At 34.5% G+C, this 13,184-nt stretch overlaps 1 protein-coding gene across 7 annotated transcripts in view; it reads left to right on the top strand.

The window, feature by feature from the left end:
- Positions 1–13,184, top strand: part of Evi5 (ecotropic viral integration site 5) — a 216,369-nt gene that overhangs the window by 131,874 nt on the left and 71,311 nt on the right. For all 7 annotated transcript variants that reach the window (XM_010644910.2, XM_010644913.3, XM_010644909.3 and 4 more), the window contains 2 exons: positions 8,552–8,698; positions 11,099–11,194. In XM_010644910.2, coding sequence (XP_010643212.1) covers positions 8,552–8,698; positions 11,099–11,194 — 243 coding nt within the window. The remainder of the gene's footprint in view (positions 1–8,551; positions 8,699–11,098; positions 11,195–13,184) is intronic.

Raw genomic sequence — 13,184 nt, 5'->3', positions numbered from 1 at the left:
GGCTAGAAAGCTCTGCATTTTATGGAGCTGACCTTGCACTGTCAGATATTTAACAACATTCCTAACCTGTACCTGTCAGAAGAGATGTAATATCTCTTCCATCCCAGGTCATGATGACCAAAACTATCTCCTTACCTTTACACATGTCTTATATGGGGCAGAATTGACCCTGTTTGAGAACCACAGATGTGGAATATAAAGTGAATGATGCTTCAAGTTGTGTAATGTGGTGACCCACTTCTTAAGCTCTCCCTTTCTGTAATAAATCCTATCTTAAATATATTTAAGATTTTCAAAAACCTTTTCACAAAACCCATTTTGTGTTGTAAAAGCATTTTTTTAATATGGTGCATTTGCATGGGTCATTTTCTACATATAGCTGTCCCTTGGAAACTGCTGGATCCCCACAGATCCCCAAATCTCAGATGCCCGAATTCCTTATAGAAAATAATGTAGTATTAACTTTTGTATATTCCCCCATAATCTCTGGAATTCATACACCACCTAACACAATGCAGACCATGTGAATAGTTGTTGTTATACTTGTTTAGGAAATTATGGTGAGAAAAAGGGTATCTATGTGTTCGGGACAGATATAATTTTAAAAAAATATTTCTAATCATTGGTTGAATCCATGGAAGTGGAACCCATGGATACAGAGGGCTTGTACTCTTTGAATGTTTTCAAAATATTCATCAGTCAATAGGAGGCATAGTTAACTCATGTCTTATTCTGTACTCCTATATGCGGAGTAATCATCCCATCTCAAACATGATAGCATGAGTATATTTCTTTAGAATAAAATATATTTGTTTTACATTGTTCAAAGTTATTTTCTTATATTTTTGTGTAATTAAAAATGATGCTGAGGAGGAACTGTAAACTTTGAAGAGTAAATTCTAGGTTTTATAATGGGAAATTTCTTTCTATAATCAATTTATAGTACAGATAATAAAAACAAATGCAACTCTTTTTTTGGTGCTGGGGATCAAACTTGGGACCTTGAGCTTGCAGGGCAGGCAACAGAACCACTGAGCTAAATCCCTGGCACACATGCATCTTTTAAGGCAGTGTCTTATAGTAAGTAGTCATGAGTGAATCAAATTGAACATACATGTGAAACGTAAAACCATTATCCAAGTCACTAAAAGACTTGAATTTGAGATATCAGGCAGGCAGAGACAGTGTTTATTATCATTCAGAAATCTGGTAAGTGGAAAATTGGAAAGAAACTGCTATCAATAAAAGGAAACAAAATTAATTCCAATTAGGTGGTCTCTGGGAAAAGACTTTCTATGGAATTTGTATTTTGAGCCATGTCAGATTAGTAAGTGTTGTTTTTGGCTAGAGTTTATTGAAATGGAGATTGGCACTAATTCCTAAATGCCAGCACTTGGACTAATGACAAATCAGTTTTTCTCATTGAAAAATAAGGGGGGGAAAAGTAGTGTAATGATGGTGGCATGTATACCTCTAAAAAATATATCAAGCCCTTATGGTTTTTTTGTTTTGTTTTGTTTTGGTACCCGGCATCAAACTCAAGTCCTTGCGCTTGCAAGGCAGGTGGTGGAACCACTGAGCTAAATCCCTGGCCCATCAAGCCCTTATGTATATAACATACAGACTGAGATTTGTCTTTTATACATGTAATTCTTAATTCCTCCATTAAATTTTTACACACCAGGGCCAGGGATTTAGCTCAGTGGGTCTGCTGCCTGCCTTGCAGATACAAGGTCCTGAGTTTGATCCCCAGTACCCCCCAAAATTTTTTTTTCTCATTGAGTTTATTGGTACTTTTTAGGTATACAGTACAGTTACTTTCATCATTGGGATCTTGTGCCTTTACATGACAGGTCTTGGTTCTCATTTTTTCCCCTTACCCCTGCCCTCCCTTCATCCCCTCCTCCCTTCCCTATTTACAAAAACTTTGTTTCTATGTACTTTTTTCTTTTCCCTTATTTCCTTTCCCCTACCCTTCCCACTTCCCCTACACCTTTAGCTCTTTTTTTCCTATTTCACATTGTCAGTTATACCATTTGGATCTTATTTACACTTTTAGTTTTTCACACCAGAGTAACTATTTGGTATTTACACATGTATGACTTATTTATTTTACTTAAGAGTATGACCTCGATATGCAGCTATTTTCCTATGAATGACTCTAGTTTCTCATTCTTTATGGCTGAGTAGTATTCCATTTTAATAGAAAAACCACATCTTCTTTATCCAGTCTCCAGTTGATGGGGAATTGTGCTGTTTCCAAGATTTAGCTATTACAAACTGCTGCTATAACATGGGTGCGCATATATCACTGTAGTATGATTCTTTTAATTCTTCTGGAAAGATACCCAGCAGAGGGATAGCTGGGTCAAATGGAACCTCTAATCCTAGTTCTTTGAGGTATCTCCATAGTGATTTCCACAGTGGTTGCACCAGTCTGTCTCCCACCAACAATGGAGAAGGGTTCCTTTCTCCCCACACCCCACCCCAACATTTGTTATTGGTTGATTTCTTTCTGGGCTGAGATGGAATCTCAGTGTTTTCATCTGCATCTCTCAAATGACCAGCGATGTGGAACATTTTTTCCTATATTTATTTGATGCCTTTAATTCGTCTGAGAAATGTCTGTTCATTTCAGATGCCCATTTTTGAATCAGGTCTTTATATTTGGGAGAACTGATTTTTTTTGTTCTTTATATATTCTAGATAATAGTCCTTTGTCTGAGGAGCAGCTGGTAAAAATTTTTTCCCACATTGTAGGTTGTCTCTTAGATCTTTTGGTGTTTTCTTTTACAGTGCAGAAGCTTTTTTAATAAGATGAGATCCCAGTTGTTGATTCTTTCTGCTAGTTCCCATGCTACTGAGGATTTGTTCATAAAGTCTTTTCCTATGCCAGTGCCTTCAAGAGTTGTGCCTAACTTATCTTCCAGCAAATTTAGTGTTTCTGTTTTAATATTTAGATCTTTAATCCACTTGGATTTTAGTTTAGTGCATGGTGAATGATAAGGGTCTAGTTTTAATCTCTGGCAGGTTGAAATCCAGTTTTTCCAACACCATTTATTAAAGAGGCTGTCTTTCCTCCAGTGGGGATGGTCAGCTCCTTTGTCAAAGATGAGGTAGCTAAGTATGTCAGGAGTTGTTTCTGCTTCTTCTGATGTGTTCCACTGGTCCTCAGGTCTGTTTCTTTACCCGTACCATGCTATTTTTATCACAGTGGCTTTGTAGTATAGTTTCAAGTTGAGAATTATTATACCCCTTCCATGTCTCTGTTGCCTAGGATGGCTTTCGCTATTCTAGGTCTCTTATGGTTCCAACTGAATTTTTGGATTCTTTTTTTCTAGTTCTGTGAAATATACTGTTGGAATTTCAATCGGAATTGCATTGACTCTATATAGCAGTATTGGTAATATGGCCATTTTCACGTTGATTCTTCCTACCCAGGAGTGGGGAAAAAGAAATTTTTTTTTTTACACACCATATTTTTTGATCAGGCCTTCTACTTTTAAAAATTTGATCAAGCATGATCTTTTTAAAACTCTGGACATTCTAAAAAAAAGTACCAAACTATATATACACTTCAAACAAGTGAATTTTATATATGAACTGTATTTGTAGTAAAACTGAAAATGTCTTGTCTCAGTTTCTTAGCTGTCATGCTCCGTCCATACTCCTTTTATTCCACTTGGATTAATATGTATCTTGCTCTTTATTGGGCTTTCATTTTGGTTTCATTTTATCTTCACAGTTGACTTTTTTTTTGTTTCTTTTGAGAAAGTTTTTAGTGGTTGCTCTGGTTCAGAGATGGTGAACTCACGGCATGTGTGTTATTTGTTTTTGGTTTTTTTTTAAGATTTAATGTATGAGTTTGTCTAAACTAAAATCTCAGCATTCAGGTTTAATGGCCGTATTGGCTCTTTGCAATAAGTAAGTGGGTTTTGGGCTGCAATTTGGGCACTTGTCTGTAAAAGGATCGCTATAGGTTGCTCAAGGTCACTGCTTGTAGGTTTTACAATACATATCTTTTTTTTTCCTTTGGGTACAGGTGATCAAACTCATGACCTTGCACTAACAAGGCAGGCGGTGACACCACTGAGCTAAATTCCTGTCCCCCCTTTTCTGTACAATACATATCTTCAGTCAGATCTTTCCTTCAAATAGTAAATATTTAATTATAACTAATAAATTTTAGATTTTAGTCCTTAAAAGTTTATTCTCAATTTTGCCCCCCATTGTTGTCATACATTTTTTACTCTGTGCTGATTTTACTTTTATTCAGTTATCTTTTATAAAAATTAATTTTTTTACAAGAAATTTATTTTCCCTTCAGTTAATTCTGTTTCAGCACCCCTTATTACTTTGTATATGTCCATGTTTCAGTCTGGTGTATTCTTCCTTTGATTAAAGAATTGTAGAGTGTTTCTATCACTAGATTCTTTTAATATTTGTTTCTTTGAGAAAAATTCCTGGTCATTATGTCTTCAAGTATTTCTTCTGCCCATACACTCCTGAGTTCCACATGTTGGGTTATTTCATGTTGTCTAACAACTCCTGTTCTGTTCTGTTCTGTTCTGTTGTGCTAGGGAATAACCCAGGGCTTTACATATGCGACACAAATGCTCTACCGCTGAGCTACATCTCCAGATCTCATGCTGTCTACATGTCTTGGATGCTTTGTTCTCTCCTTCACACATACTCTCATTATTTTTTTCTGACTCTGTTTTCAGCTTCTATTAATTGAGGTATTTCTATGACATAGAAAGTCCACTGATTCTTTAGTTCCCTTTGTTGAAGTATCCAATAAGCTACTGAAAGGCATTCTTTACAACTGCTACTATTTTTCATTTCTGGCTTTTCAGTTTGATTCTCACAGTTCTCATTTTTCTTTTGATATTACCTTTCTGGTCTTCAATATTTTTCATCTTTCCATAGAGTCTTTGACATATTAATCATGTTTATTTAAAATTCTCTGTTAGATAATTTTAATATCTGGGTCAATGCGAAGCTGTTTCTATTGATTGCTTTGTCTCTAGGTAGTGTTTTGGGATGTTTGTCTGCCTTCTCCTGTGCTTGTAAATTTTTGCTAAAAGCCTGATATTTTGTAGAGGATGGTGGTCTAAGAAATATTTTTATGCCTAGAAATGGGTACACTTTGCCAGGCTTTTCATATGCAAATTTTGAGTCAATATAGGCAAGAGGTAGACTTAAGTTTGAGGTTTGTTGTCTGTGGTTATCTACAGTGCACCTTCAAGTGCAAATTCATTTAGCAATACCTTATTTTTAGAGCATGGGCTGGTTTTGCCAGTAGGCTTTTCTGTGTGTCTTTAGGTCTTTCCTCTGCACAATACCTGCTTAAGTGGGTCTGCCCCCCTCAGTATTCCTGTTACTTGTTACAGGAATTTGGAGGAGCCAAGGGTGTTATTAAGTATTCTAATGGACCCTCAGTCTTAGGGCTGCATCATGTTTTTGTATGTGGGATATTTGGCCTTTTAGTGTTATTGCCCACCTCCAGTTGTGGTTCTAAGGCCCAAATATAGTCCTGCCATTTTCCACAAATGCAGTGGTTTTTCTCCAGTGTCTCAAGGGCAACAGTTTTATTTGCCCAGCCCCACAAAGATTAAAGCATTCATTTCTTGGAGGAAAAGGCAAGATTAAGTGCCCCTCCCTCAAGTCTATGTCGTGAATATGTCTCTTAGGACTCTCACCAATCTTTGCATGTAGCTATAGGGCTATATGATGAAAAAATGCAGAAGTTGTAAACTCTTTTATATCACCGTCTTATAGGGCTTCATATTCTCTTAAGTCACCCAGTACTTGGCCTCCCCTAATTCTTTCTTCTAGGTGAATTTTCTTAACTAAGTAAGTGCTTAGGGTGTTCATTGTGGCATGTGCCTATAACTCTACCATTGTGGAAGGCTGAGGCAGGAGAGTCATGAATTCAAGCCCAGCCTGTACAACTTAGTGAGATTCTGCCTTAAAATTAAAAAGAAAAAGGGCTGAGGATATGACCCAGTCCAAAGGATCAATCTTCATACTGTAAAATGGAGAGAGGTATTAATTCCTATCCCATCTCTCTTAGGGGGCTTCTGGTTGAACTTAAAAGTTTGGCTGCCTTTCATTTTCTCTTATTTAATCAAAAGAATGAGAGCAGTACTCTTTTTTTTTTTGAATTTCCAGTCAAATAAAAATCCTGATTATAATACCTTTTCTCCCTTGCCAGGTTTCTGTTGGAGTTAGATTTTTTCCCACTGTTTTTTTTTCCCCACTCTTATCTGTTCTGTTTGACTTTTATAATTCCTTTTATTTCCTATTAGTGATTATTACCTTAAAAGATTGAAAATCCTAACATTAATAACTGTATTTATTTCCATTATAAACATTTTTATTGTACATCTTGTGCCTCCAAATTGTTAAGACATTATTGTTGCTTCATAGAATCAGTGCTCCTTTGGATTTGTCTACCTGGGTCAGTATTTTGCTATTCTTTCATTTGACAGTTTCTTGCAGATTTCAGTCCAGAGTTGAAAACACTTTCCCTTTCTCCTTGATGCAGCATCTCACTAAGCTGCCTAGGTTGGCTCAAACTCAGGATCCTCCTTCCTCAGCCTCCCAAGTTGTTGGGATTATAGATGTGCATCACTGGATGCAGCTTTCTCTTACTGTCTTGCAATCATTTTAGTTTTTCCTTTTCTTTTCTTTACCATTCTAAGTTTTGTTGTACGTGTCTTGATAAGGATTCATTTGTGTTTATTCTGGTTAGGCAAGAGCTTCCTGTGGATTCATATTTTTTATTTTTAAATATATTTGTAAAAAATTCTCAAATACATCATCTTTTAGACCATTTAACTTTTTAAAAATTTTTATGCTGCAACCCTAATAGGCCATTTGGGCTCTATTTTCTGTGTCATGGTCTCTTTGGGGATACTCTTTTTTTTTTTTTTTTTTTTTTTTTTTTTTTGGTACTGGGGATTGAACTCATGTCCTTGTGCTTGCAAGGCAGGTGGTGGAACAGTACTTTCTTTAATTACTTCAATCTCTCCTTAACCCTTTCATTGAGTGTTCAAAATATCAATGACTATATTAATTTATAGAAATTTTATTTAATTTTTTTAGTTTGCTGAAATGTTTGGTGACTTTATGCTTTTGCTTCTTGTTATATCTTTAATAATTTTAAACATGACTTATTTTATATAAAATCCTTAGAATTATTACCTAGAGCTCTTAATATATTCTTGCTATAAATTTTGTCTACTATTTCTGTCTTAATTGTCAATTCTTGGATATTATGTGTGTTTTGTAATCTTGAATTGTGGTCTTGTATTCAGGACTGCAGGGAAGGGCTTATCTGTAGGATATATATCTATGTTGAAGATGCATCCCACTGAAGTATATTTGTTTTAATTTTAGTAGATAAGACAGTAAAAAGAAGTTGTGAAACATTTTGAATAAGGTACTAAGAAGTTCAATTAATTTTGTAGACAGCCAGTGGTGGTGACACATGCTTGTAATCCCAGCACTCATAAGGCAAGAGAATTGCCCTGAGTTTGAGGCCAGCCTGGGCTACATAGCATGAGCCTGTCTCAGAGAGGGGTGGGGAGGGAGGGAATGAACAAATTTTGTAGTCAGAATAAAAGTGAAAAAGAATAGGATAACATAGAGGTTGGGTTTACAAAGACATTTCTCCTGAGAGGCAGGAAAATGTGATGAAGAACCAAATGGAATAGTATATGTTTGTAGTCCCAGTTACTCAGGAGACTGAAGCAGGAGCATTACCAATTTGAGACAAGCATGAACAATTTAGTGACCCTCTTTCAAAATTCTGGCTATTATTATTATTATTATTTCTTACATATCTTATCTCATTTAGTTCTGAAGATAAGCAAATGAGAAATAGGAAATACCTATAGACATTTGTCAAATGAGGAAATAGAGGATCTGAGCCATTAACTGGTAGCTTAACTACTAAGTAGCAAAGCCAAAATTCAAAACCAGTTTGTCTTTCAATAAAGGAGACTATGATACTGGAGGAATGTAAAAGTACACATGACACACTTTGTGATATGAAGGAATTTACAGTCCTGTAAATAGTAGTGCTAACTTTAGATCAGTTTGTTTCTTTCTTTCTTTTTGAGAACTGGAAAGAGGAATTAAATTCATCATTCCTCTACTCGCTTTGTATTCATTGCCTTCTTCCAAAATGATTATCTTCAAGTTGTATATAAACATCCTTACCATTTACAGATTTTTTTTGTGGGGGGTTCCTGGGTATTGAACTCAGGACTCTGCACTTGCAAAGCAGCGTGATACCACTATGCTAAATCCCTGGCCCCGATGTTTTTGTATAAATGATATATTGGTTTATGAGTTTCTAATATTGGCCATATGCATTTCTTTGGCGGATTAGGTTTTTAAAGCAGCTTTTATCTTTTTTTTTCTTCAGTGTTCAGTTGTTGAATATGATCAACATATAACTAATAACATTTTTGTAATGTTGTGGTAGAAATCTTTTAGTCTTTTTATCAATAGTGTGCATATTTGTATTTCTGATTATTAGAACCAAATCAATAGTAATCATCTTCGAAGATCTGAACAAGAGGTGACCAATCTACAGGAAAAAGTGCACTATCTTTCTGCCCAGAACAAAGGACTGCTTACTCAATTAAGTGAAGCAAAACGCAAACAAGCCGAGATTGAATGCAAGGTAAATATATATCAAATAGCTGGCTTATGTTTTTGTCATTGTAGTAATGCTTTTTATAGATCTGCTTCATGATGATTAGATTTTCTTCCAAAACAAAACAGTCTTCCCGCATTTCTTGAACTTGTTTTGGTAGTTAATTTCAGACCAGATTAACTTACCTTGTTTAGTGGATGGATATCATAAGCCTCATTTTCGAACATATTCTTGGTTATCTTAATTTCCTGCATTGGTTTTTTTGGTTTTTTTTTTTTTTTTTTAGTGTCATTTTACAATATTTCTTTTGACTTAAAAACCGAAGCTTTTAGTAATGTAACCAAAGTACAGGTAATTAGTTAGGGCTCTCTTGATTGATATTAGTGAGCAGTAAATATTGACATGTTTTCAGGATGTAGTAGAAAGTATAAGAGTTGTGTATGTACTAGTGTTAGGAAAAATGGATATATTTTGTGTTATTCTTTTAATCAGTGTGTATGTATTTGTGTGTGTGTGTGCTAGCGTTTGATTATAAACCATCAAAAAATCAAAAGTATTTGAAATCGGGCCATGGATTTAACTCAGTGGCACCATTCCTGCCTTGCAAGCTCAAGCTCCAGGTCCTAAATTCAATCCCCTGTACCTCAAAAAAAAAAAAAAGAAAAAAAGAAAAAGAAAAAGAAAAGAAAAAAGAAGAAGTATTTGAAATCAGGGGCATGTTTTTCTTGACACTTATCATCTAGCAGTGATCAAAGAGAGGGGTTGAAGGGTAAAGTAGAAGAGAAGGTGTGTGTGTGTGTGTAATAACTAAAGAGATGGATATAGTCTGACCATTAGAATGGATTACCAAACACAAATTATGAGATTCTAAAATAAAAGTAGGCATCCACCTCCTAGATAATTTGAAATCAGGGGCATGTTTTTCTTGACACTTATCATCTAGCAGTGATCAAAGAGAGGGGTTGAAGGGTAAAGTAGAAGAGAAGGTGTGTGTGTGTGTGTAATAACTAAAGAGATGGATATAGTCTGACCATTAGAATGGATTACCAAACACAAATTATGAGATTCTAAAATAAAAGTAGGCATCCACCTCCTAGATAGTAAGAGTGATGCCCTTTAACTACATATTCCAGCCATTGTATTCTGTGAGAGTACTGACAATTTATTTCAATGGCACATCTAAAGCTGTAATTCCATCAACTTGTTCTGATGTCATTAAAAACCAGGAGTGAAGCTTGAGTGGTTTATCAGTGTCACTAAAATCCCGAGGTGAAATTACATCCTAATAAATATGCATGGCTGTTACAATTTACACTGACAGAAATCTGTAGGCAGTACTAAAATTTGTACTAATATAAGCATAGTCCATTTTGAATATGACTAGACTAATTTAGAAGTAAAATGATGTGACTGAGGTTATATTAATCTGATTTGTCATACTACTATCTGACTTTATTATGCTAAATTGTCTATGCTGACTTACCTTTACTAGATAACTAAATTTAATCTTTTATCATTATTGATGTAAGTTTTCTTTAAATATTTGGTAACAGTGTTGCTGGATTTAATATTGCTCCTAAGTATTTAAGATCTGTTAGCAAAGTAAAATGTTTTTGGAAATAAATATCTGTGGAACTTGCTGATGAAAATGATTTTCCCTTTGAATTTATCTGAATAATGGATACAAATTCAGAATATTAGAAAATTTTAAGAACAGGTAGAGGATTAATACCTTTATAAAATATGGTACAGATGCTGTCTCATATTTTCCCATATTTTGATTTATTCTGTTGTTTGTAGTACCTTTGAAGATTTTAATAATTAATACCATGTATTATCATCCTAGCACCTAATACTTTCTGAGTATATATGTATGTTTTACCTTGTTGTGTTGGAACAGTTCAGGAACAAATCCAACTTTTTAAAGGGAGCTAGGCCTTAAATTATATAAATTTGATTCATTTTTGTAGAGTTTTATTTAATTGTAGCTTGCAATTTGTTGTTTATTAAAGCTCATTTTAGTCTTCATTTTTGTAAAATGTCTGAATATTGTCTATAGTATTAACTTTATTTTTTTGCTACAACTGAATTTAAATATTTTAATTAAAGATATAGTGTAAGTTTATGATCTCCATTTTCAAAATCTAAAAGACTTTAAAACCCAAAAGTTTATTTATAGGTTTTACACAAATTCATCTGGAAGTAAACTCTGATTTGCTTGACTGTGTCCATCTATAATTTCTTTTTATACCACTTGGTGTAAATATTTATATGTCAGTATTTCATTATAAATGCTGTGGGATAATACTAACTTGTGACTAATAACATCTTATTTTACTTTTCTAATTTTAGTATATGTCCGAAATCTGGAAAAATTTCAATTCCAAACATACCTGGTTTATTATTTTGTTTTGTTTGCCAACCTAGAACAAGGAAGAAGTAATGGCTGTGAGACTCCGAGAAGCAGATAGCATAGCGGCTGTGGCTGAACTACAGCAACACATTGCTGAGCTTGAAATCCAGGTACTAAGTGAAAATAATAAAGTACATATAAATACAGTGTTGTAGTTTTCCCTTCCCTGTGCATGCGACTTATTTTCATCCTTATTACTATGGTTCTGTTTTAATTTCCAGATCCTTTTTTTTTTATTTATTGTAAAATGTAACATAACATAAAACTTGCTCTTCTCATGTATACAATTCTGTGGCATTAAGTACATTCACACTGTTGTATAAGCATCACCACCATCTTTCTCCAGAACTCTTTCATTTTCCATAACTGAAACTCTGTATCCATTAAACTAACTTCCCATTCTCTCCTGTTCCCCACTCAGCTCCTCTTTTGACCCTGCCACTAATGATTTTACATTTTGTGTCATTACTTTAATATTGTCGTTATCTCATGGAAGTGGAATCTTATAGTTTCTGTGCTTTTGTGACAGGCTTATTTCACTTATACATAATGTCCTTGAGGTTCATTCATGTTATGGTGTATGTCTGAATATCCTTTCATTTTAGGGCTGAATATTATTCCACTTAGGTTGGTTCCATATCTTGGATATTGTGAATAATGCTACAAAAATTTCTTCAAAATACCGATTTTTTAAAAAGATATGTACCCCGTAGTGGAATTGACAGAACGTATGTCAAATCTATTTTTCATTTTTTGAGACACTTTTATAATAATTTCCATTTTAGCTGTACTAATTTACATTCCCGCCAACAGTGTACAAGGATTTCCTTCTCTCCAACACTTGTCTTTCATCTTTTTGAGAATAGCTATTTTAATAGGTATGAGATAATGAAATTTAAGAGTATGTTAGAAGTAGTTGGCTGTTCATAAAGTGATTACTGGAATCTTAATTACTAGATTTTCTCCTGTTTTTTCAGTGTTAACCCCATTTGAGCCTATCAGTTATGTCAGTGGTCCCCAGTCTTTTCTGCTCCTTTGAGAGTATAATGCTACCACTGACTGACAGGAGGCAGGGCTCAGGCACCAATGCTAGTGATGGGAGCAGCTGTGAAAACAGGTGAAGCATTGCCCGCTCACCCACTACTCACCTCCTGCTGTGTAGCCCAGTCCCTAATAGGCCACAGACCAGGGCCTTGGAACCTCTGACCTATGCCATTGTTGACCATTTCATTCTTTGTCTTCTTTTCTTCTGTGACTTTAGCACTACTTATTTTTCAGTCTTTTCTTTTTTAACTCCTGCTTTCAGTCTCTCAGTTCATGTTTGTGTTCTTTTTACAATCCATATTTTTGGCTTTTAAAAACTAAAGCAAAATGAATGGTTTCAAGGTTTATAGAGTCACTTATCTCTAACCTTAACATATGTTTCCCTTGACCAGTAACTTTAAACCTTTAAAAAAAATTATTAAGTACAATATATAGGAAAGCTACATTATAATAAGTTTTAAAACATTAAACATAGAATAAAATATAAGTAAAATGTAAAAAAAAGAAAAAAAAACTACAAATAAGACAGCTACTACTAAGGTCAAAATAGAAAACAGTGCCAGTGCCCAAGAAGTCAGTCCAGAACACTCAATTCCTTATCCTTTCATGATGGTCATTCCATACTGTTCCTCAAATTTTGTCATTTTTGTGTGCATTTCTAATCCACATAGTTAGTTTTCCTGGTTTTTCAATTTTGTATGGTGAAACATTGAAATTTTATGAATGTCTTTCATTGTTCAGCATTATTTTGTAAGAATCATCATTACTCGGGCCAGAGATTTAGCTCAGCGGTTCGGTGGCCTGCCTTGCAAGTGCAAGGACCCGAGTTCAATCCCCAGTACCAAAAAAACAAAAAACAAACAAACAAACAAAAAGAATCATCACTACTGTACATAATTCATTTTTAAAACATATCATAGTGTATTCATTTATTCTACTGCAAGTAGACATTTGGAAATTTCCAGGTTCAGACTATTGACTGTTGTGAACAATGTTGTGATTATGAGCAATCTTATACTATATATTTTTTTTCTTTCTTTTTTTTTTTTTTTTTTT

The sequence above is a fragment of the Fukomys damarensis genome, unplaced genomic scaffold (assembly GCF_012274545.1).
Source record: "Fukomys damarensis isolate Sample0158 unplaced genomic scaffold, DMR_v1.0_HiC HiC_scaffold_33, whole genome shotgun sequence".
Lineage (NCBI taxonomy): Eukaryota > Metazoa > Chordata > Mammalia > Rodentia > Bathyergidae > Fukomys > Fukomys damarensis.
This window is presented reverse-complemented; position numbering and strand designations above follow the sequence as displayed.